At 43.9% G+C, this 25772-nt stretch overlaps 1 protein-coding gene across 12 annotated transcripts in view; it reads right to left on the bottom strand.

Annotated features, from left to right (window-relative positions):
- The window catches only part of citb (citron rho-interacting serine/threonine kinase b), a 46888-nt gene extending 21116 nt beyond the window's left edge, over positions 1-25772 (bottom strand). For 9 of the 12 annotated variants that reach the window (XR_015107845.1, XM_086169283.1, XM_086169288.1 and 6 more), the window contains exons 1-15: positions 25431-25766; positions 19649-19756; positions 18149-18292; positions 17895-18014; positions 8148-8318; positions 7995-8048; positions 7864-7917; positions 6721-6861; positions 4041-4166; positions 3576-3671; positions 3250-3366; positions 2936-3045; positions 2642-2816; positions 2149-2346; positions 2000-2053 (exon numbers count right to left, since the gene is read on the bottom strand). Coding sequence is in view for 11 of the 12 variants with exons in the window: in XM_086169283.1 (XP_086025409.1) it covers positions 2000-2053; positions 2149-2346; positions 2642-2816; positions 2936-3045; positions 3250-3366; positions 3576-3671; positions 4041-4166; positions 6721-6861; positions 7864-7917; positions 7995-8048; positions 8148-8318; positions 17895-18014; positions 18149-18292; positions 19649-19657 (1569 nt within the window). In the remaining variant the exon portion in view is untranslated. Of the gene's footprint in view, positions 1-1999; positions 2054-2148; positions 2347-2641; positions 2817-2935; positions 3046-3249; positions 3367-3575; positions 3672-4040; positions 4167-6720; positions 6862-7863; positions 7918-7994; positions 8049-8147; positions 8319-17894; positions 18015-18148; positions 18293-19648; positions 19757-25430 lie in introns of all 12 variants that reach the window. The other 3 variants (XM_086169289.1, XM_086169284.1, XM_086169287.1) reach the window with 3 other exon arrangements.

Below are 25772 nucleotides of genomic sequence, written 5' to 3'. Positions count from 1 at the left end.
TACGGTCAGATTTTTTTGTTTTTTTTTGGGAGCATCCCAGTGGCTGGGATTCTTATAAGACCTATTATACCAAATTAATTCTGATGATGTGAAATAATGTGAAAAATATAATTTTCTTATAAATCCAAAAACACATACCCTGCTCACCCTAACCTGAAGTCTACAGCTTCCCTTTCTGTTTCCCCAGTTGCTGTTTCCAGCTTCAACCTTCAACACTCAGCCGATAAACTAACCCGGTAAGCGACGTCTCAAGCTCGAAAAACAAACCCAAAGAAAAAAAGAAAGCGGAAGCTCCTGGCAGCGTCCGCCCGATCACTGGCCAGATGAATAGATGGGCCGAGCCTTCCGAACAGTTTGTGAGTGGGTGGATCTCCGAAGCGCCACAATGGCATGAAGAGACCGCGATGACTTTGCTGATCATTCAATGCATTTGGACGCCGCCGGCCTCATATGGTTAAATAAATGGACAGAGGAAAAGATTTAGATTCTTTTGTTTATCAGAAGCTGTTGTTTCGCAGCCCGATGGAGATGGAGTGTTCAAAATGGAGATCGCCGACTTAGTGACGTGGCGGGAAGCCATGAAGTGGCTCATTTACGACAAACCCGGAAATGTAAATACTCGAAGGTATGCTGGTGTCACAGTGTGTGTTGCACAACTTCAAGAAATGAGGTGAAGACCTGCTACATGCTAGCAAGACAGTGCTACAGTGCGGATTAAAAAGGAAAATCGGGTAAAGATGAATCAATACATTCATTCGGTATCTTTCGGTGGTCACGTATAGAGACATACAGCCATTCACGTGTCTGGACAATTTATGGCCTCCCATGAACCGATTGCAGGCACGTCCAAAGTCCGGCCCGCGGGCCAAATGCGGCCCGTGCTCCAATTTACACCGGCCCGCAGCCTGTGTCATAAAATCAATAATAAAATCTAAAATCTGCGGCCCGTTCTTCTATTTCATATTTGTGATCTGAGTATAAAATTGAAAAAAATGGAAAACGCTGCATTTCTCCTTTTTGATAAGGAGTAATACAAGTATTCATATGGCCCTCAAAGTTGTGTACTTCTGAATAATATTACGGTTAGTGTTATTTTCTTGTTCACATGTTTTGAATTTAGAATTTCATTATGAGCATTTAATTGTGAATAATATGAACTTAGATATGTTTAATTGTTCTGATTTTTTTGGTTTTCAAAAAGACTTTTTCCTCATTTTATGTGGTATTCAAATATGAACTTCAGAGTGACTATGGTAAAAACTTTAGTTTTCTGTTCTGTGTTAAGAGATGAAAAGTATGCCATTTGCAAAAAAAAAAAAAAAAATTGTGAAATTGTTAGAAATAGCATTTAATGTTAATGGTTCAAAGAATGTCAGGCTGAATGGTCGGCCCTTACACATTTTCACCTTACCAAATATGGCCCTCCTTGCAAAAAAATTTGGACATCCCTGACCTATTGCATGTTTTTGGACTGTGGGAGGAAACTAGAGGAAACCCAATCAGACAAAGGTAGAACCGGCCTGCCGCAAGGCATTATGCTTCGGGGACCCTGGACACTTCACGGAAAAAGGCCAAAGGAGCAACCGGGGAGACACAAGAAGCAGCGGTTTGTCAGATCAGAGAAGTATCACTCTGCAGAGTCCCTTTCTCTTCTCCGTCTTTGGCCGCTCCCTTCAGGGGTCACCATTGCAAATCACGCGCCTCCATCTAAGCCTCTTCTCTGCCACCAACTAACCTCATGTCCTCTTTCAATGTGGCCAGAAATCACCTTTTTGGTCGTCCCCTGGACCTCCTGCCCGGCAGATCCGACCTCAGCATCCTTCTACCGACATAGTCACTCAAACCGTCCTTCCGATGGACTCGTTCCGCATCCCGAGTCCGTTTTTGGACAAATATCCAAAACGGTACTGCGACGTCGCTGGCGAGCGACATGCCAGGACTCGATCGGCGCGAACGCCGCAGGATCCGTCTACTCTCGGAGAGCGACCGGGGCGCTTACCGCGCAGCTGTCTCTCAGGGCGTCGAACTTGCGTTGAATCTCGTCTCGATGCGCCTGGCGGGTTCAGTGAGACAAACGGACCACCTCAATCACGTGGCAGGAAATAACACGTCGTCTCCGGCGCTCCTTCATTTCGGTCTTTCTCTCACCCGGAGCACGGTGATCTCCTCCTCCGCCTCGGCCGTAGTCTCCTCAAGCTCGGTCTTGGCCCGCTGCAGCTGGCTCTCCAGAGCGTGCCGAGCCGCCTGCAGGTTGCTGATCTGAGATTCGCGCTCCTGCAGCGACAGGGTCAGCTCCGTCACCTGCCGCTTGATCTCCAGCTTCTGTTCTTCGTGCTCCAGCCCGATCTGAGGGGAACGAGGGGGGTCTGAGACGGAAAAATAAGCTCGAGACACCGGGGCTTTAAACCCGCCGCCATATCTTCTGTCGTCGGTCTCGTTTAAGAATATAAATCAGCGCTCCTGACTAAACGGGGTTGTCATAAATACCAAAGCGCATCTAGTAAACATACATTTAAAGCCCCTTGATGAACTAAGACGTGCTTTTTTTTACGCTCCGTCTGCTTCCACCTTCTTCTGTCACGGCCCACGGCTTTTACTTCCGAAAAACGCGGTAGGAGGAAAACGGCGAACTGATAGAGACCTCCCGCAGCCGGGTTTCCAGCTCCAGCACACGGCTCTTGTTGCTTTGCTCCTGCTGACTCATTTTCTCCAGATGCTCCTCCAGTTTGGCGTTCTGGGCCTCCAGTTTGCCGGCCTGAGACTCCAAGTAGAACTTCTGCTGGCGGAGCTCCGAGATCATCTCCTCTTGGGCTTTCCTGATCGGATGTAACTCGTAGGTGAGAAGACGATAGCGGGGGAGGTCGTACAAACAATCAAGCGCAAACGCAACCCCGATGTTTGTTTAAGATTTAGTTTCCATCCGGCTCGTACTCACATGTTTTTCTGGGTGTAGATGCTGCTGTTAGCCGCTAGTTTGTTGGCCTCGGACAACTCGGCGATTCTCTGTTCCAGGCTGTTCATCTTGGAGTCCATCGCATTTATGGTCTGAAAGGGAATTATTGACGAGAGCTAGAATGCTTCCGACATTCCATAAATCTCTACAGATGGGCGCCATCCAAAAAAAGCTGATTTTATTTCTTTGTTCTTGTCCGTGTTTGTGTTTGTGTGCGATTATTCAGAAATGGGAATCTATGTCAGTGTGATAAATGTTAAAATATGCCGAGAATAGTGTCACCGCTTCGCCCTCACCGCCTTCTGCTCACTGATGATGCCGCACTTCTCTCGCACCTCCTCTTCGTATTTGCTCTGACTGGACTCCAGCATTTCCTTATCGGCCATGTCCGCTTTCATCTGGGCCTCCAGCACCTGCTCGGCGCCAGGAAAACCCACAGAACCAGAACCGGGATATGACTTAACATCACTAGAGGACGGTGGGAAGAACTGCAGAGAAAACACACCGGCTGAAGTGCTCCAAATGTGTGTGTGTGTAGCTCACATACCGTGTTTCGCCTCCTGTGAAAAAGAGCACGTCGCTTAATTGCTGTTTTATTCTCCTGTGTTATTCTATATCTCACCTTGATTTTATCTTCGTACAGTTTTTCCTTCTGCTTCAGATGCGTCTCCAAGCGTTGCGCCGTGGCCTGCATCTCCCTGAGGCTCTCTTCAAGCTCCTGCAGCAGGTCATGAATGTGTCAGACATGATGGAACGACAGCTGGTCCTCCAGATAAGACTATTTTAACACAAAACTATATATTTTTCTATATCTTAAGGCGGATGTATACGGTAGCTCCCGCAGTAATACTTCATTTCGAAACAGCAAAAGGGACAAGATGAAGTTTACATCTGGGAACAAAAAAGAAAAGTCCGACTTGAGAAACGGGGTGGTTTGCAAAGATATTCATCCCAAAAACTGATGTTATGGAGGTGTGTTATGTAAAATAGCACTTCCTCTGCAACAAAGAAAGCGAGACGCCTCGGATTATTCCGTCTTCGCACACAACCGACGAAAGACGGGTTGTTGTTATCTTTTTTTTTTTACCAGGATCTTGTCGGCCATCTGCTGAATTTGCTGGCCTTTGCTCTGGACCTCGTCCTTCAGTTTCGTCTCACGACGCTCGACGATCTCCAGCCGCTTCACCTGATTCTCAAGGGTCTTTCGTCCGTCCTGGTCACACACACACACACACAATCACACACACACACACACGCACACACACAAACAGAAAACACTGTTTCTGAGAAGCAGACGTAAAGTTCAAGAGGAACATATTCAGGGGGAAGGAAGGAGAGACTCTTCATTCTGTGGAAACGGTAATGGATTTCAGCTGAACAACAATTCAACTTCAGTCCTGAAAATAAAACCGATGATTAATTGTCCTGGTCGCATCCATTCCGATAAAAAGATAAAAATCTTCGCAATGTTTAGACCTCATTATTCTTAGATCATCACAGAGCTCATTTGCATTCATGTCTTCTGCAGCGAGGAGTCTTTTCAATCCAACTGCATCCGTATTTACGTCTCCAGCCCTGACACTCGATTAACACTTGACAAACTAATATACATATATCTTTTCAGAGGCAAATACGGAGCACTGATTTTGTAGAACATGCAATAAAACTTTTAATTAATCAAGTGTGTTTTATTGTTTTTATAGAGTCTTAACAGGAGACATGAAGTATATGTATTCAACGTGGAAACCTCTGGAGAAGCCCTTTCCTGCTGTATATGTTGTAAATATGTGCAGACATTTGAAATGATACTTTCTTACTTTTTATACTGTCAGATTTTATATTGATTTTATTCTATTATTATATTTTTATTTCTGTTTTTTTGGCCTGTCACTGTCTGTTCTATGTATGTTATAGTAATGCTGCCCAATGATTTCCAAAAACATATCTTATCTTACATTGCCTTAAACTCATCAGAGTGAAGTGCTAGTGTAATTCATGAAGGATCTATACCTCTAAAAATCAAATTCAAAAGTAATTATACATTAATTAATGTGGAAATATAGTCGTGCTCTATATAGCGTGCGAAACATGAACTTAATCAAATTGTGGTAGTCGACAGAATTTGCTCATTTGAACAGGGGAGTCACCTGAGAGGGACGTTTGGATGGGAACAAAACAATATTCCCATCCTCGGTTCATCAAAATCAAATATTCAAAATGCTGAGTTTTTGAATATTTCCTATTTTGCAGTTACACATTGTAGGCGTGAATGTAAAAGTCTGTTGCTGGTTTTACTGATAGATTTCTGTCTGTTCAAGCCAAACAGTTTTAAAGTACATATGTTTCACATTAGCATACAAAGAATTACTATACATACGTGTACAAACATGTCTGTACACAAATAGATTGATGCCGGTTTTTGTGCCTGCAAAGAAGGGATCTGAAATAGTTGGTCATTTTGTTTTTCAGACAGATTGCTTTGTTTTTTGGCACAAATTTATTGTTATGTTGTTGTTGTTGTTGGAGAAGATGTTCACACACAAGGAGAAACTTAATATTTTGGGTTTATCAAAGCAAAGCCTTGGAGGGCGTCTCATGCCTGACACTAATCTTCACCCCCGAGGGCAGCTACATCCAAATAGCCTGGAGTTTGGGTCACTGGGAGGCAGAAGCCTATCGAAGCCGTCGTCGGGCGAGAGCAAGGGTTCACCAACCGAGGCTGGTGAAATGTAAGGTCTCAAATGAATCGACTGCAAATTTTTGGACAGGATAGCCCCCCCGTTGGAATCGAATCGGGGACGTTTTTGCTGTGAGGTGCACCGATGTGCCACTTTTTGGTGTCTGCGGGAGGAAGCGGTAACACCCGCACGTCGAGAGGAGCGCAATACGAAGACTGTTCCGACGCGAGGGTTCTGAGGGGCCTCAGTGATTCAGGAGAAAACGAAAACCTCCGACTACATCTAATACATCTAAAGAAAAAGAAAAGCCATACCAATCGCGTCAAAAACATCGCGACCCATGGAGTGAATTGAATCTTGATGGGAGACAAAATAAAAGCCAAATAAAAGCCTTTTTATTTATTTACACTCCCAACCCCAAGGTTGATTTGTTCGTTTAGACGTGGCGCGGGCGTCAGCTGAACGTTACCGGTTCGATTCTTGGCTCGTCCACACTGAACCCCTAACTGCTCCCCATGAGGGAATCAAAGTTATTATTTGCTGTACAAACAAACCCTTAAGAGAAACGCCCAATATACTGGGGGTTATGCATGAAACGATAAATCTAGTTGATGACAAATCAATGGGTAAATGGATGAGTGATAAAGTTCACTAAGCAAGAGGCAGATTTAATCTCTACAAAGTTCTCGCAGCCAGAAACGGGCAATAAAAGTTGTTTATTGAGATATACTCTCATAAATGTGCAGTTAGTTCGAAAAAAAATTTAGTTTTTGAGAGTGTGAGACACCTATCAGTGTAGTCCTTTCAGATTTAGCTCCAGAAACGGGAGGGTGGGGAAGCCATGCAGAGATGTGAAAAGCAGGAAACGTCCAGAGAGCCATTGAATCCTCTCGGCGATGTTCGGTCGGGCGTTTGTCCGCAAATCGTGAGAAAACAAACATTTAACTAGTGAGCGTACGGGTTCTCTGCAACTTGTATGTTTAAGCGACGAAGTCCAACGGTGAAGTTTCCGGGAAGACAATGAAACGCACGGTGTTGACATGCTTGGGAGGAAGACACGAGATGACACGAGATGAGTTTCGGGGTTACCTCGGTCTCGCGGAGGCGTCTTCGCAGGCTGTCGCTGGAGTCTTCTTTGTTCTGTAGCCTCTCCAGGTCCCGCTCCATCCGCTCCTTGGCAGCTTTCAGGCTCTGAAGGTGGTCGGTCGCCTCGGCGCTGGCCTTCAACGCCTGCCGTTTGTCAACAACGATACACTCGGAGTTAAATAGGTCATTTTCGCGCCGAACTTTGTCCCACGCACTTATGCTCTGTCGCTTGACGCAAGGGGGCCATTTATCCGGAAGTGTGATGTCACGATATTTGACTGGTTCGGAAAACACCGTTGTGCACGGCGCTCAATGTTATGACGGATTACTAAGTAGGTGTTGAAATAATTATGTTTAGTATCTAAACTCCTGCATGCAAGGTTATCTTTTGGATCCTATCCTAGCTGACAGTGGCCGAGAGGTAGGGTTCAGCCCCGACTTCCCAGTAAATCACAGGGCCACGTACTGTATTGTCACCTTCTGAAAATAATTTTCCTCGGTCATTTTTTTGCAAAAATGATTTTCTTCCCAATATCCTCATTTAACATATGGTTGGATTTTTAATCTTTTCTGAAAAAGCTGAAAAATTTCCCTGCTGATTATTTTGAGAAGACGTCAACACAGAGACAAACAACAGTTCAACCTCTAATCGCGATTCTCAGAGAGTTAGTCGCAAGTATATTGCGAAGTCCACAAAAAGGATATCCACGTTTAATGTTTTCTCACGAGTATCACGAGTATTCTGTCCCCAAAATGTGGGAACTTCTAGTATCTAACTACATCCCTTGAGGTAAGGCTTCAGATCATCTTCCTCATCCTTTCTATGACTGTGTTATTTCATCCGGGTGAGAATATGTGTCACACTCGCAAGCAGAATGAATGGATCCTCAGAAATAATGGACAATCAGGATGAAATAATTTACCTTGATTGGATGAAAGCGGTGCGACGGCTGATTAAAAACGTGCTAATTCTGCTCGAGCGGCTTCGGGCCACAGATGCCGTTCGACATCGAAAAAATAAAAAGAGAGGCGACGATCCGCAGAAAGAACGCAAGCATTCGTGTACTTATTTGAAAGGGCTGATTCACGTCTTCTACTTTGAATAACTTTTTTGTAGTTAATTTCGCCGGGAATTCCCCATTTTACCTTGGTGAGCTTCTCTTGCAGATCAAGGATCTTTGTCTGCTGTTCATCACTGGTCTAAAAAAAACACACACACACATCCATCAGCTTCTATTAAACATTAAGACAACAAAAACACTCAAATAGACAACTACCTTTTCTAGCTTGGTAATCATCTCTTCTGCCTCGGTTTTGCCTTGTTCTTTAGCCTGTAAAAAGCAAACTCCATCGGTAAATGAAGTTACAAGGTCATGCAGTGACGGAGGAGACAAATCGTAAAAATATACGTCTTTTGGTGAAACATAAACCTTCTGCATTCTGTGCTGGTAGTCGGCGGCCTTTCTTTTCAGCTCCTCGCCGGTTTGCCGAGAATCTTTCAGCTCAGCCTCGTACAAGTCGCTACGGCGACGGGCGGCTGACAGGTCCTCCTCCAGTTGCCTGATGGAAACCCGCATCTCCTCCAGCTGCGCGTGATATTCCTGGAGAGAACACATGGGGTCCGGAGCGGTAATGCTAAACCCGTAATGCTAAACCCTCACAAAAATATGAAAACTAAAATATCAGCTACTGTAAGACTTTTCGAAGAAAACGTTTCGTTGTGCTGGTTTAATTCTGATATACTCTCTCTCCTCACCTAACTGAACAAAATTTATTTCCCTTTTTTACATTGCTGAAGGACACCTAACATCTCATCCACCCAGAGGAAGTGTTATAACTGGAAGGACGTCATTCATTATCTTTGATTTTAATTAAGGGGACTTTTGTGCGAAAAAAAAACGACACGGGCGTTCTGATGTATGCGCATGTGTTCTCTGACGTGTTCGCTTTGGAGACAGGAATCACAAAATGCCCGACAATGCAACATTATAAAGGTATTTAGCTGAAAATAGGGTATGATGTATAAAGACGATGTCATATACTTTACCCAAAAACATTTTAATTTAAAAGTGAGCAGTGTTTTGGATGAGGTTTTCTTATTTTTTCTTTTACATATTCATGTGTGAGTGTTTGTGTATTGAGGGAGAACACACCATGTTCAGCATCTTATATACAGGACTGTCTCAGACAATTAGAATATTGTGATAAAGCTCTTTATCTTCTGTAATGCAATTACAAAAACAAAAATGTCATACATTCTGGATTCATTACAAATCAACTGAAATATTGCAAGTCTTTTATTATTTTAATATTGCTGATTATGGCTTACATCTCGGGAAAACTCAAAAATCCTATTTCAAAATACTAGAATATCATGAAAAAGTAATTTTTGTTATTTTAATTGCATTACAGAAGATAAAGAACTTTAACACAATATTCTAATTTTCTGAGACAGTCCTGTATATATACAGTAGTATTCAATGGACAAGTTGTAAAGGATCTTTCCGTTATTATATTTGTCCTGAATCCTGAAGAAAATGTTCTCATTAAAACTTAATTAAAACACATTTACAACGAATATATTTCTAATATAATTGAAGAGGAGTGGCGTGTGTCCGCTGGCGATTAGTCAAAAATCTGCGGGGGAAACTCGACGTTAGCGGGAACAATGAATATCATCACCTTCTCAAAATAATTACCTCAGTCATTTTTGTTTCTGGAAAACTAGAAAAGATGACCTGGTTTTAAGAAGGCGACGATACGATGGCATTCACGGCCCGTGAGGTCGGGCGGGAATAAAAAAACAAGTGGTCGGCCGGAGTAACTTGGAACACGTGTCCGATGAAAAGTAATTAGTCACAGACTCGTGGATCTAATTTCAAGCTCCTCATCGAGTTAGATGGATGATGTGTACGTCTGTCCCTTTAATAGAAAGGAGAATTTTCCGCGTCCCGGGAGACTGATGCTCGACTGGCACGGATTAGGATGACTGAAGCAGACGGGAGCTGACGTGGCAAAAACAAGGTCCTAAAACAGTTCAGCTCAAGCGGAGTGACATCTTTCATAGGTAGCGGTGACCTAAAAAAGGTTGGGGCAAACAAACACGCGGTGCACAAAAACCCCAAACCCCCCAGACATCGCTTTCAAATGTCAACACGGCAATGAAACGAGGAGGAGGTGTGATGATTGGGAAGAACACCGGCGGAGAATCCCGGGATGTCGCCCGCACACAGCAGAGAATCAAAAGGACCGTGAAGGATCGCAATTGAACTCTAGAATAAACTAAATAAAGTATCAAGGCTTTTCTAAAAGAACGTTACTCCGAGGCCTCCCGCGGTTGTGCGTCACGTCGAGCTTCCTCCCTTAAGATGGAGTATTAAGAGCAACTTTGGAGGCAAACACACATTATTTGGAGTCACTGGAGATACATGAGTTACACTTTCATACACACACACACACACACAAACGGCAACAATAAGTTGAATACTGCCTGATTTGCGTTGTTAATATACAAAGTCATGGTATTGCATTTCCTGTTTTTAACCCCAAGCAAACATCACTGTCTGATTTCATCTCAATACTTGTTTTTTGCCACCAATACGTTTTTTTTTTCTGTGCAAATTCACGCAATTGTTTTCCAAATCCTGTGGTAATCCATTTGCAACAGGTCATCTTTGTAGGAATCGTCACTTTCATTATGATTGCTTTCATACAATCACCAGAAATATGGGACAGTTTCCCCAAAATTGTCTTGAAATAGCACAATAAATCATTGACAAATTAACAATAAATAGGGTTATGCAAGCAAATGTGAAATTAAACCACAAAGGAAAATTATATATTTGACCAAAATGTCCATCAGCTACCTGGCCTGAGGGGATATCGATAGTTATAGCCACATCTCTATTTTTAAATTCTTTTAAATATTATATATTTTTCTGATATTTACCGTATTTTTCGGACTATAAGTCACACTTTTTTTTATGGTTTGGCTGGTCCTGCGGCTCATACTCAGGTGAGACATATATATTAAAATATCTACGGTAATTTCACAGGTTCATTATTGTCATACTAACAACCGCGAGAGTGCGCTCTTGGCTTGAGTGCCAGGATCCGCTACTCCTATTACTCCTGTAGCACGGAAATTTTAAATTTAAACATCAACGTATGAAGACAACTGAGAAAGACTGAACACAAATGCCCCCGAAAGCTCATAAGTGACACCGAAGATGAAAAATTCAATGGATTTTGTGATTTGGAGTGACATTGAGAGTTTGGTAAACTTTTATGATTTGTTGGTTATGCTATAGTTATCTGAATAGCTGTTAATTTATTACATTAACATATCAGATACCTGTACAGCCGCTTGCTCTATTATTCTTTTGTTATTACCATTGTAACGACCCTGCGATACTGTTTGGATAAATATTCAGGCTGGCTGTGAATGTGTTTTGGGATGATAGAGAGCGAGGGGACGGGGTGGGAGGAGAGAGAGCTTTGGGATGGAGAAGATTAAGTGGAGCTGCAGTTGCTTAATTGTTGTAATTGTTCTAATAAAGATCAGGTCGAACCGGCGATTCTTCATCGTTGACACGTCTGCATGAACATTACACTGTAACTTGAATGGCTGTTCTTGGTCTCTGATTTTATCAAAAAAAAAAAAAAAAAAACCCAAGATGCGACTTATTGTCCAGTGCAACTTATATATGTTTTTTTTTTCTTTATAATGCATTGTTTGGCTGGTGCGACTTACACTCCGGAGCGACTTGTAGTCCGGAAAATAAGGTGTATATCTTGCTGCTTGGACATTATTACCTACTTTTACTGCACTATCCACTCTCTGCTGTGTGAATGAAATATCCCCACTGTGGGACAATCAAAAGAATATTCTCTTCCATTCTACTCATCTTCTAATGAGTCATGTTGTCTTTTTCCATATGACATGTACATACAATTGTGTGTGTGTGTGTGTGTGTGTGAGTTTGATTTTGGTCCAGTTGTTCTTGCTTTTGTCATGGGTGAGATTGAACCATCACTTATTTGCAGGACTTGATGGCTTCAGCGCAAACAATTTTTTGTTTATTGATTCTTTTTAATGAATCTATCCCCTTCCCATCGCTACCGCTTGTTGATGCAACACTGCATAGCTTTGAGAGGAAAACGCCAAACAGCGCAGTCACATGACAGAGCGTGGGAGACAGATGCTTTTCAAGATGAAATGCAGGATTTAGCTCATGTGAATGTCCTGCCGAGTGCTACCGACGAGAAACCCGCTGAGCCTGATGCAATCCAAAAGCGGCAAACTAAATCCGCGAGCACTGATAATAACGTAGATATTACAGTGTGTGTGTTTTGAGGGGCTCTGATATTTTTCTGTAATTACACACCTAGTATTATTAGTCATAATTTCACTATTTCTTGTCCTTTAATTAAGCCGACTTCATGGCTATGCTACGTGGGATTGCACTGATACATAGTCTTTCAGTGTTCTGGTGCACATTAATATTTTTTTCACTCGAGCTGTTTAAAGCAAAATTGACAAGATACAAATCAGTTTCTTCGAGACAGCGAGTAGAATTTGTTTTGTGTTGCTTTCTATCCTTATCACACCTGACTAAATGACTTTGGAAAAGCCTTTTTTTTGGAAGGTCTCCGGGTTCAAAGTTAGTATATTTTTTGGATCGGTAAGACAGGAGATCAAGCGTTTTCTCCTTCAGATTTGGCGGCAATTGTCATTAAAAGTACTTTATTTACTGTAAAACCTCTCACTTAACCTCTCTTTGCCTTCTCTGTCTTCTTTCAGCTCTCCGTGCACTACATGGAAGAGTTACTGACACCGTATACGTCCCTATTTAAGAATTGTGAGGAATATTAATTTTCTTGAATTTTCATCCTCAGTGTTCTAGTCACGTTGTCAAAGATGCCCAAGTGCAAATAAACAAAAAATCAAAAGTATCAAACAGAGCCGCATATACAGTTCAATGGGTTTCATTTAGGTCTTTATCGTACAATGCGACTGCATTATTTTCAATTAACCGTGTTTCTACCAAGAGATTACACACTTAAACCCGGATTCTTGTGAACCCCTCGGGTAAAAAAGCTAACCGATGAATCCAGAGACTCCAGAATAGTTGCCTTGTCATGGCCTCAAGGATGTTTTTTGGATCTGTCATGTCGAGACACCCAACGCATTCGAACATCCAGCCAACTGATAAATGACACGGTACGCCCAACTCAATGTAAAAGTTGGAGTAAGATAAAAAGTGAAAATCTGTATTCAGAATCTGCATTCAATTCGGGTTCTTTAAAAAAAAAATACTGTTTCCATCCTGGCAGGCATTGTTTGAATACATTTAGGGAAATTATGGGCAAAAAAAAAAAAAAAAGCCATGATTGTATTTTATTGGGTAAACTAAAACTTGGCATGTAGGCGAAGCTCCAAACACAAAATGGTCCAAAACTCCCGAGGGGTCGTCTGCAGCCTCAGAATGCTTGAAATAAGAGGATTGGGAGATTCTGAAACTGAGAATAGCAGTTTATAGCAAGCCCTTCCACACATTGTCAAGGTCCAAAAGAACAAATCTATCACTTTTTTTCATTCGGAATAACACAGTTTTCATGCCCGGTTCACATGCCGAATTGCCATTTAGGCAGACGTAGAAAAGGTGGCCAGTATTTGAACTTCTCTCGAGAGCAATCTCATCAGTCTTCGGTACCATTACTCTTCATGAGCAGCCATGAGTACAGGCTGTTCAAAGGTATTAGTTTTGCTCCCCAGTTGTGCAAACCATTGCCTCTGGGTTCTTACAGTATACTGTTTTTTTGTGCCGAGGAGTGGCAGCTGACATGCATATCAAAAACAAGATCATCATTTCAAAATGCTTTATATGATTTAGAGATCGATGATGCCAATGGGAGTGATCGCGTGCTAGTAAATGATAAGAATATGATCTATAGGGGGATTTCAAACTTTATCAATGATATGCAATTAAAAGATATAAATATTTAAAAATATTCACAAAATTAAAAAAAAAAAATGTCCAACAAACACCGGTGCATCAGGTAATGGTTAAAAATTATATTTCTCAAACAGAATGAGCCCCAGCACCTCGTCACGACAGCCTGCCCACTGCATCAGTGCTCTCCTCACTTGTAGGTATATGGCTCTCATCACCATAGCAACCATTGCACAATGTGTTCAGTGCTTGGTAACCAGCACTAGTGTAGGCTGAGAAAAACACGTTGCTTTTCTATAACCTTTTAAAAAAGATTCCAATATTAAAAAAAAAAGCAGTGCATTGTGCCAACCGGATTATTTTACATACTCTGTCGTCTGTTGTACCAAACTGTTGATCCTGTGACAGCTGAATTCTAACAGCTGGTAACACTCAGCAGCAAAAGCTACCTCACATGCAGCTATGTACATAAACACATGCAGCATGTTCGCCATACACTCAACACAGCCTGGTTCAATGATCGAGGCTAGCGAGCATTGTAAGTCTTGCCTGTTTGTATCTTCCATGGACATATTACTTCTCCCACAGGGAATCAGAATAAAATGTATTTTCCCCGAGGGGGGCACATGAGGCAGCAGCAGCATCAAAGTATGAACATCAAAATAAAGAATGATAAATTACTGTACAGAACTGTGCAAATTATGCCATTGGTCTGCCAGACTTTATATTCTTATAATAAATATATCATGAGCAGCATTACACTCGGCGGGGGGGGTCACAGGGTTGCTGGGAATTGAGGAGTCGGACAACTCCGGGGACAAAAGTTGCCCCTCTCCTCCAGGGCAACCAGAAGGGAGGCCACTCGAAGGCTGGGTGTAAGATGCGGGACTGGTCTGTGAGGATCTTTTTGGCTGTTTTCAAAATTTGTCCAACGTGGCCAACATTTTGACCAAAATTTGACCTGAGGGGTCGGACAATTATTTCGGCGTAGACCAAGGCGGTGCGCTCCAGGCCATTCCTGTCCTGTTTGGGGATGGAATGGAACCGGCGGGTGACGGAGAAGGTCATTCTGTTCTCAGTGAAAGTGTAACACCTCAAATGACCTTCCTGAGCAGGTACCGCCGTTGGTCTCCTCAATGTTGGAGGAGAACCTCAAGAGGTTGTCCAAGACAGTGCCTGGGCGTCTGTACTCCTTCACCACTTCTACAGGCTCCCCTTTGTATGATGGTGGTGAATGCCTCTGCCAGTTGCCTCCGTCCGTTGGAGAACGTGACGACTTTGTCCTTCGTCTTGTTTCGGCTTCGGGCAGGAGGCTTCGCACCAGAACGTGAAGTCCTGGTGGAGTGAGGGACCGGACAACAGGGACGGGAGGACAAAGACCAGGGAAACAGCAGGTATGTAGCCTTGAGGTGTAGCGGGTGGTGGAGAGGACCATGTCCATCAGCTCTCTCTGGGATCTGTTAGTGAGGAAGCTGATGATTGAGGTGGAAACGGGTCAACAACATCTCTGCCAGTATGTACGGTTGCGGGGCGATAAAGGCTGCGGAGAAATCGGGAAAAAGGAGCCTGTACTGTGCGTGGAGGGTTTCCAGGTGTCCGTGTATGGAGTCAATGAGGAAGATCTTGGTATCATCCACCCAACTGGGAGCACATTAGGCGAATTGGAGAAGATCATCTAGGGATCGCCCTCCCCTGACAGCAATGACCTGAGAGAAGAGGGCCCTTTGCCCTTACAATCGCGAGCTGTTAACGTCACACTACGTCTGGCTCGCCCCCCGTGGGCGCCGAACCTGTCGCGCTGTCTGTCCTGTTGTCTGATGAGTTTATATGTTGAGCAAAGCAAATGTAATGACGACTTCACGGGCAAAGCAAGCATATTGATTACTTCAAGTTACTCCGAAGATGTGAGTTTTTACAATTCTCTCCAAGGCCTTAATCACCAGTAAGGAAGAAGCAACTGGCCTGAGGTCATTCAGGGCTTCAGGGGTCCCCTTTTTTCGAGATGTTGAGTGTTTCCACATCTTGGGCACGATGCTGCAGCACGGGGAGTTATGGAAAAGGGGATGGAAGCTACACCGGGCTGCTCTGCACAGTTCTGAAGGGTTCTGTCTGGACCAAGTGTTCACCGAGGCCATATTTTTGATCCCCTGCCAAGCTGAGCGGAGGTCCCCCTGTGCAAAGGTTGGTTCCACCTTGTTCTTATAGCTCCGCTCGGCAGTTCTTATGTCTTGTTTGACCTCCTTATTTACCTCCTCCTTCACAGCTTCAGAGCCGGAGAAGAAGATCCTTTTTTTTTTTTTTTTTTTATTTAGAAGTTTCTTTAGCTCTTAAGTCACCAAGGGTTTGTTGTGAGCGAACACGATAGCTTTTTTGTGGGGATGACGTTGTCAACAGAAAAGGAAAATGTAGGATGACACCTGCTCGCCGATATCCTCGGATGCGGACGGAAGACTATCCCGGTCCGGGGACTCAAAACATCCCTGAAGCCTGAGAATGCTGTCTGGCGTCCACTGCTTGATGATTTTAGTCACTGCACCTGCTCTCCTTACCAACGGCGCATAAGCGCAAGCAGGATGGAGTGGTGGTTAGCAGAGCCAAGGGCAGCTTCATAGGCATCAGTGACAGATCCAAATCAATTGTCAAGTGTATTTCCCGGTTGACATACCGCTGGATTCCTTTAAGAGTTTTGTCCAGTGAGCAGTGATTTAAATCACCCATTATTAGGGGTTAATATAAACTGCCATATCGCTCTGAATTGTTTCCATTTTAGAGAGACGGCACATTGATTTTCACTTGAGTGGAATTTACAGGAGGTGGATTTCAAAACCTGTCAAACTTTGAAAATCCACCCCGAGGTTAAGATTGGACTTAAGCAATGAAACATTTTGGATTTGAAATGCAGAAAAAAGTGTGCACAACGAGACAGATGGAGAGATTTCTAAACACAGTTGTAGGTGTTTGCGGTTATTCTGGCTGTTGATAATGATCAATATGTCCCTGCGATTCTTCTAAACAAAGTGGATGCTTTGATTGGCTGTCACCTGAGAACAGTTTTTCCAGTTCTTTCCTTGGAGATGCACAATGTGGTCAATTTTGACTTCAAGTTTTGGATACACATATAGTGTTGCATAATAATCTATTTCTTCACAAAATTCTTTCATTTGTTATCGATTTAAAAAAAAAAATCCCCACAGTTCTGAAGGGCTTTACACTGGCTCACCCATTCACACACAGATGGCAGCAGAGCTGCCATAGCGGGCCTTCACGAGCAGCAAGTTGCCAAAGACAGATCGCCATGCGGACAAGAAGAGCTGAGGATTGAAACACTAACCTTTCTATTGCAGGGACGGCCCCTCTACCAACTGAGCTACAGCAGATTATCCTGCACCCCGGGGTGGGGTGGGTGCTGGAGCCTATCTTAGCTGTCACTGGGAGAGAAGCAGGGTACCCTGGACCAGTTGCTAGTCGATCGAAAACCTTTCACTCGCTCATTCACACGTCTGGGCAATTTAGGATCTCCAATGAGTCCACTGTATGTTTTTGGACTCAGGGAGGGAACTGGAGAACCTAGAGCATAGGTGTCAATCTCTGGCCCGCGAGCCAAATTTGGCCTGCACTGTAATTATATTTGCCCGCGGGCCAGAGTTTGACACCTATGCTCAAACTCTGGCCATACCAAGTGACTATTAGAGCTGGCCCGCCGGGATAGTCTACATCGCGTGTACCGCTAATTCTACAAATCCCAGAATTTTCTGCTGTTGTTTTGGCACAAAAATCACAACAGGACCCATAAATACCCTCTCCTCTGTTGACAGTAGTCATAGCGACCTTACGCTAATACTGGCACCCTGCTACTTTGGCAGAAAACAGGATTTTGCATGTACACAATATTAAGTTATATATTGTATACTATTAAGCTATGCTTGTTCCATATGTTGTTTTTATGCAAACTTGTTTGGGTTCATTGTTGTATCTGGAGGAAGATTTTTTTCAATAAATATCAATGTTGGCTCGTGACTTTGTCCCAGGTTTGAATTTTGCCCCACTGTGTATTTGCGTTTGACAACCCGACCAAGAGGAAACCCAGGGAGAAACGGGGAAGAACATGCATGCTGTACACAGAAAGGCCTCCGGTGGGAATTGAACCAGGGACTTTCTTGCCGTTGTACAAATACTCGTACAAATACTGTACAAAAGTGTCTCCAGGGGACGTGATCTAACCTGCTCCTTTATCTCCTGAAGCTTGTTGCTCTGCTCCCGGATGTCGTGGAGGAGCTGTAACGCTTTGTCGTCCTCCTGCGACACCTCCATGCGAGCTTGCTCCAAACTGCGCTTCAAACTCTGCCGGCAAAACACACAAACATCCCCCTCAATGCGACGGTCAATTGTTTAACATTGTGTCAGGACATATGTATCTGAAATGCATTTCTAAGATAAGCAACAATTTGGTCATCATCCCCGAGCTGTGTATTTACACTGCATTCTGTGATGTAGGTTGCCAGGTCCTGCTCCAGGATGGACCTCTGCGTCTCCGAGGCCTTCAGCTCAATGTCTTTCTGCTGAAGCACTGACTCGAGGTCAGACATCTTCCTCTGGACAAGCGTGATCTCCTGCTCAACCTGGAAATTAGAACATAGCGCGGTGATTGTCAGGAATATCCGGGGCATTGGAGGAAACATGCACAGCTACACTGACAAAATGCCATGGGAGCGAAGCTGCATGATGAGTGTGGTGTTATTTTTAAAGCGATGGTCCTCGCAGAGATAGTCAGAGTGGGACAAATATGGGAGTGGGTGTTTTCAGAAAATATCTTTGTCTGTCAACTACCCTGCAATAACCTGTATAAGAAAACTAATACATAAAGTGGGCGAGGGGCAGAAATTGATTTTTTTTCCTGCTAATTCTTGGGTAAAAATCCAGTAGTCATATATGGCTATTATCTTGTATCTTCCCAGATAACCAATCTAATAATGCCGTTAAATTGCACAAAAAAATTCCAAAAAAGGTAAAGCAAAAAAAAAAAAAGAAATGAAATGAAACAATCGACTTGAAAATTTTGATAACCCAAATTTTTGAAAACTAATAATCAGCAACATATAACCCCCCCCCAAAATAAAATTTAGTTGTAGAAATAAACAACGTTTTAAGGAAAAATCAGCAAGAATCACCATGTTCTTAACACGATTAGAAACATTCTTCACAATAAATTAAAATCCAAAAATCAACAAATCAAAAATATGGATAAGTTCATTTTCGTCCACTATATTTGTCTTTTCAATTATTACTTTCTTTTGGATGAAACTGGGGGTCACAAGGTACTGGCATTGCTATTTTGGGGTACCATGGCCTGAAACCTGACCTGACTGAATATTACCTTTTCTTGCATCCCTGGTCCAAAGCGGGCAATAATAATATTGTACCCTTATCCTAAATGTTATGCGTGTGTGTGTGTTTGTATGCGTCTTAACGCACGAGACTATTTTTGCTTTGAGGCATATGTTATTGGAAGAGTAGTAGCGATTAATGATACAATTAGATGTGCCTTTATAGCGTTAAAAGGCCTAGCGACTGCTGGGAAGCAGAAACACAGCAGGACTGGCAGCACAGTCACAGTCATAGCACTTAGTGTATCACAACACTAACATACAGTCAGGATGAGTCAACCTCACTCAAATCTTCTAACAATAGGCCACAATTTGTTTTGTTGGTTAGCGCTCAATTATGAATGTCAAAGTGGCACAGAGGTGGTAGAGAGTCCGGATCTAAGGGCTTCACGTATGTGAGCATCTGGGTTCTCGGCCTCGCGTATTTTATAAAAACAATACAAGCGTCCAAAGGGTATTTATGTTTTCCAAGACTGCCCTGTAGGGGATGCCAAGTATGATGCGACACACACACACACACACACACACACACACGAACATTGTCTAATTTGACTCTCTTTGGAAACAGTCTTACCATGGGAAGGATAATACCTGTGACATGTGTCCAGAAATTCTGACTGTTGCGTGTGTTTAAAGCGACGAGGATTTCCAAAAGATACGGTTTTATTAAGGGAGCCGATGGGTGTATTCACCAGTCTGCTGGAGAGAATAGTAATAAATAAAGAAAGTTAAATTCGGTAAAGCTGACAGACTTTTACAACACAAAAGTAGAAGACTTTTCTTAAACTCATATTTCAGCAAAGTAACTGTAATTATGTTGTAATTTTAAGAGCTCCGGAAAACTACCCCGTTCAAAAGTCATACATAACGGGTCACAGAAATGAGTCTTTTTGTAAAATGTAAAAAAAAAAAAAAAAACATGGTGAAAATCAGCTGTCGAGAAAGGCTAGCATTAAGTAATTAGCGTCATGCCATGTTCAAAAGACTTGCCCTGCTTGAGATGTTAATACTTCATTCGGTTTTTTCCCATGATCAAACAGGAGGACGAGCAGGAAACATACCGAACACATTCCCAGATTTCCAGCTCGACAAAGACTATAAATAGCTGGATTGCGCTCACACAGCAACCTCTTTTTTTTTAACCACCACTGGATATATTTGGCAGCGTTTGTGATCAAGAGGCAGGCAAGAAGAATGAATGACGGAGGCAGGATGTCTATTAAAAGCATCGGCTCACCTCCCACTCCTCCCTACAGTAACATGCTCAAGTCAACCTCAGACACATGTGGACTGTATTGGTGGATTTTTCCTGTGTTCATATATGCTACATTTCTCTTTTTGGTATTGTTTTTACATTCGTCCTCCCTCCATGTGCAGGGTATAAGCAGAGGCCAAGAAGCTGTGTTAAAAACAAGACAACTCCTCACACATTGCCAATGAACAATGAGGCCCTGGCACTTATTAATATTTGCCCGGAAATGGGACCGACGGGTGGGGTGATGTGCTCTCGTTGCATCAGAACACCGCCTCGTATTCCAGTGCGATTAGGATGACATGACACAGGAGCAGGTGGCTTGTAATGAATAACGACAGCGAAGCGAAGCCTTCCCCGAGGTCACTCCTCTGCACGGCACCCGTCGATCTTGGAGCAATAAGCGCATCGAGTCAGGGGCGTAAAGCCCTGGTCTCGTTTGGCTGTTTATATTTCTCTGTTTGTGGTTTTGGATATGGGTAGTAGAGTGCAGCCTTACATAAGGAAAGCTATTTAGTCATTGCAGGTAAGGCTTAGTCATATAAACACTAGAAATGCTATTTTAGGGAGCCAGTTTTTAAATGTGAATATAAGTCATTTTATTTCTCAAGTATGGAAAACACATTACCAAGCGCAATGATGAGGCCGTTTGTTTATATGTTACATTCGGAGGTTTTGTTTTTCACGTTTTTAAGTCTAACCCATCTGACATAACACCTCTGAAAAGACATTTAATTAATCAATAATTGGATATTTTGAAAAATTCACTTTTTTTATCATTTTCCTTTCTGCTTGCTACTGCATTGTTATCTCTGGGTATATTCTTTCTGAATTTCTCTCCTTTTTTTTTGCTGACTTGCAATGATGCTTAGTGGCCACCATAATAATGACATTATTCATTTACTTTGGAGGCAATCAAATCAAAACACAAAGCGCAAACTTCCAGGTAAATTGAGCAAAGTAGGAAATTTCATCTACATATTAGACAAAAGCCAAGTTTATTTTTGCTCTCAAAATACAATATCCCATTTTTTCACGACATATTGTAGCGAGCTAAGCGTTTTGCTCTTTTCAGTTGACTCGGTAAAAGTATGGCACAGCCAAACTTTAATTTTGAGCACCCAGAACACAAGACAGCCACAGTCATCTTTTCCCTGCTTTGTCCTGCGGGCTACCACTGGCCGACTGTGCCAAAGGTTTGCGCCCCCGGACTCTTCGGCAGCTGAGGGATGTGGCTGGTAGGGTACCAGCCGGTTCTTCACCACGACCGGTTCTTCTTGCACAGTGTCACTCTGGATAGCATATCGCCATGTTGGACCACTTGGCGTCTGTGGTGGCTGGTCAGCTCCCAATCAGACGTGGACCCCCAGGGAGGATTGCATCCTGCTGCTAAGGTCGCCGGATCTGCTGAGAATCAAGGGTGTCCCGGTCATCGACGGGTGCCACGGCAACTCACAGAGCGGCGAGTCTCCAAACCCGAAAGGCATCGATCCTCCTATCTTCTTTCATATCTGTACCTCTCCTTGGTGCCACATTCTCAGCTCAACAGGGCCGCTAGCGGTGAAACCCTGAATGCTGGAGCCGTCGGCTTCCGGCTTCCTAGAACGACAGTGTGGTTTGGTGCAAGGAGTGCCTTGCAAGCTGCTTCCTACTCTTTACCTTTGTTCTAGTCAGCCTACGGAGGAAAGCCTGGAAAGTGACCTCCTCCTGGACCTTCTTGCTGAAGCCAGGGTGTTTAAAGCAGGTGTAAATGCGCAGCTTAGTGCTGGGCGAATTTGTCTCCGACGTTGTTAGTCTGGACCCGGTGAGCAAAACGCAGTCAGATAGCTGCCATAAATGTTACTCAATCTTGGGGCTCAGGCGGTTGTTTGGGGAGAAAAGCCACATTGCGGTCTGTCTCTTCAGGAACACAGGGATCGAACTGCGCTGCGAGCTAGGTAGGCGACAGATAATCGTCTGCCGGCCCGTCCACGTTGTAGCGAGGTGGCTCTTCGTGAGCGATGCTTTCCCCATCGCTCACCAGAGACAAGACGGGGAAGGTGTTCCGTTCTGCTCCGCCTCGAACATTGATCTCCCGGTTTAGACCGGGTCACCCTCAAACCGGGAGCAATAAGGGTGCAGGAACAGGGTCTTGGCACCGACATTCTGCCCGCCGTTCCACCCTTCGATCGGGTAGCTCGGCGGCCCGTTGCTCCCGCTCTGGGGCCCCACAATATCGAAGGCGATGTTCAGCCAGTTCTTTTAAAAAGAACAGCGGCGTATCAAAAACGAGATGAGAAGGCAGCGCTGTATTCGTATTAGGCTGACGGTTAAGGGGTGCCATCCGACAGCGCGGTGCCAGATGGGACTCTTTTTCTCAGGCTGGAGCACTTTCTGTCTGCTCATAATGATCCATGCTAATAGTCCAGGCAGCTTGGCTCCCCCTTTGCGATAATTAGTATCCTGAAAGCAATTACATATAAGTAAGTTCAATATACCGGTATGTGCAGGGATGCTCTACAAAGAGAACGTCTTGGTTATTCCTATTGGAACATCTTCCCGTACAAGCCGACGGAGTTAATTTCTACTGGGTGCTGTAAAAAGCGTTCCGTTCGTCGCTTGCTATCGGAGATCATTATCCCCGACACCAACATTTAAAGAGGACTCGGTCAAGACCTTCACCGTGGGATGTATACCGTGTACATCGGTGTGAGTCAGAGTTGTTGAAGAGGGTGGGATGGGATGTAGGTTGCGTTCAACTCATGGTGACGCCCCACGTTAAGTCTTCTGGTCGACGAAGAGCCAGTGCTTCAGCGGCGAAACACACACTTGTTGCAACGACGGACAGCCTCAGAGCCATCCTGGAAAAAGATTCTTTCAGTCCAACCCCACCTGATATTAGGAGATATTTTATGACTATTGTCATGACAACAACAAATAAGTAATGCCAATGCGGGAAAGAGTGCCTCGGTGGCAGTTTGGATTTCACTGTGATTCTCGACCGCCGTTTACGGCTTTCGAGCCGCAGGATCTAAACATTCGGGAGCTTAACCTCCCCAAAAAGCTTCAAAGAATGCGAATTCAGCTCAGCTCTGTTTTTTTGAAGGACACATTCGATTCCTACTCTCACTCCAAAATACCGTAACAACAAGCACATTAGTGATTAAATCATAATGTGAGCTTGGTGTGCAGAAAAACAGAGCATGAGGTTCACACAATTTTCAGAGGGAAATGTTAGATTATGTAACCAGTAGACAAAGCGGCAACATCGATATCCCACAATGCAATGCAGCAATGAATATTTGATCACAGTGGACAGTGTGCTAGTGCTACCATACTATCAAATCGTGAAGTAGGTTTCGTACATCTGATGCGTTCACATCTTTGTCTGAGGGCACCGTGTCGTGATTACCGTGAAGTTATGTGTTATGCGGGTTACTATGGCAACACACTTCCAACCGGCAAGGAGGTTCTCAGGAACTGATGTGACAAACCCATGTGAAATCTGTCTGCAAAGACGTCCGACAAATACACGAAACGTATGATCGTCCAAACGCGTCCGAGTTTTCAGAGAGCGGAGGTCTCAGCTCTCACCGAGCGCCGTTTCCAAGCGGATCTGTGGGTGATACACCTGCAGGATGTACCGGAGGCTTAGTTGTTTATTATCATTACGGCCATTTGTTTGATGCACCTTAATTGTGGTAAATGGATGCAATGTAAGTAGCACGGGTGAGTGGGACTGTTATAAAAACCTGTGGCAACTCCTTCTCTGACAAGAAGTGGAAATGACACGATATCAGGCTAAAATAAGTGCTTTCACATATCACATTTCGTGCATGGTACATCCATTCAGAAAGGGATTCTTAATCAAGTCAAAGAAACGATCGCCCTTGGATGATTAGATGCGTTTTACAAACGGATGAATATGGTCCGACATCGAGAGAAAGACCAAACATTCGTTTTAAAAAAAAAGGCTTGATTGAGCGTTGCAATCGATAAAACTGCGCGCTCAACAATCGTGAACGCACGACCATCATTATATCACACATTCGATTGACAGAGACGTTTCGTGTGGGCTTCTAAAGGAGGCTTCTGGGATAATAACACTTGAGGACATGAAGCAGTGCAGCTCCCTCTCACTTCTCCCTCATCATTACTCACATTACAATTGACAGACCTCCTCTGCAGGGAGTTTGTCTCATGTTTGCACGGCACAGGAGGCTCACATTTTTAAAATAGCCACTGCAAAATCCACCTCAAAAAACATATTATGTGAAAGGCGGTCCGTGAGTCGTGAGGAATAGCCTCTCCTTCCGCCGTTATCGATCAGCCTATTAACCTGCCCATCACTGTCATTCTCTGTTTTCGATAGTTTTGTTTATCTCCGATCGAAAGTTTTGTCAGCGTTGTCATCCCTGATCTACTTGAATAGATGCCAGAGGGAAACAGCACGCTTCCTTCACCTCTCTTCTACCCTCTGCAAAACCCGCTGTTACCATAGAGATACTTTCCTCCAACCACAGTTGGCTGCTTGTCATACTTTTTCCAACTGACTTTTTTTTTCATTTCGGCACCAAATCCTACATTAAGCAGCTATGGGAACCCCCCCAAAAAATGCAAGCTCAGAATCCTGGCAGCCCCTGCGGGATACGGGTCAATCACGTAGCGCGGTGTTGCCGAAACTTCTTCAGTTTCAGAGAAATTAGGCAAGCGCTTGTCTCTTTGAGGCCACAAAGTCAGTTTGAATGCCACGGCAGGACACAAAGCTGTGTGTGCGAGTGTACGCCACGGTGAGCAAGCCAAGAAGAGAGATAGGAAAAAAAAGCATTTCAGCGTCGTGACGGAGTGAAGCACCAAAATCACTCTTAATAGACAAGACACAGCTGCTGCAGCGTCTTGACGCAACAATGCTATGTCATTACACGGCTGTCATGTCAAGTCAATCTATCAATCGATCAGTCAATCAATTATGCAATACTTCCAACATGCTCGAAAGGCGAATCCCGTGCTGCAGCGGTTTGGAATCACGGACACGAGCGGATACAGTTTTTGTTTTGTTTGTTTTTTTTTTTTCCCCGAAAAAAACAGTCGTAGCCCTCAGCCTTTTTATCGTCTTCGCAAGTGGACCAGAGCAACACTTACTCAGAGCTCGTTCCAGCTGAAGCTCCTCACACGCGGCACCTCCTCGTCCAATAAGCCCGTGCATGTGAGGTCTCCCTCGCCAGCCGCCAGCCAGAATAGGAGCTTCGCTGGTTCATCAGATTTGGGGACGACATTCTCACCACGGGGAGAGAGTGGGGCTAAGAGGGGGGAGAGACAGACAGAGAGAGAAAGAGAGAGAGAGAGATGCTCTGTGGCAGAAAGAGTGACTGCTCACAGAGACAGAGGAGGAGGACTACGTTGGAGCGGCTCTGTAGAGAAATGCAGCAGACTGGTGATCACATACAGTCGTGGGAGAGGAAGCACTCGCTCTCACTCTATCCA

The sequence above is a fragment of the Fistularia commersonii genome, chromosome 22, assembly GCF_037954325.1.
Source record: "Fistularia commersonii isolate RoL2024-O1a breed Wild chromosome 22, RoL_Fcom_v1.0, whole genome shotgun sequence".
In the NCBI taxonomy this organism is placed as follows: Eukaryota; Metazoa; Chordata; class Actinopteri; order Syngnathiformes; family Fistulariidae; genus Fistularia; species Fistularia commersonii.
The sequence above is the reverse complement of the archived record's forward strand: the minus strand, read 5'-3'. Positions and strand labels throughout refer to the sequence as shown.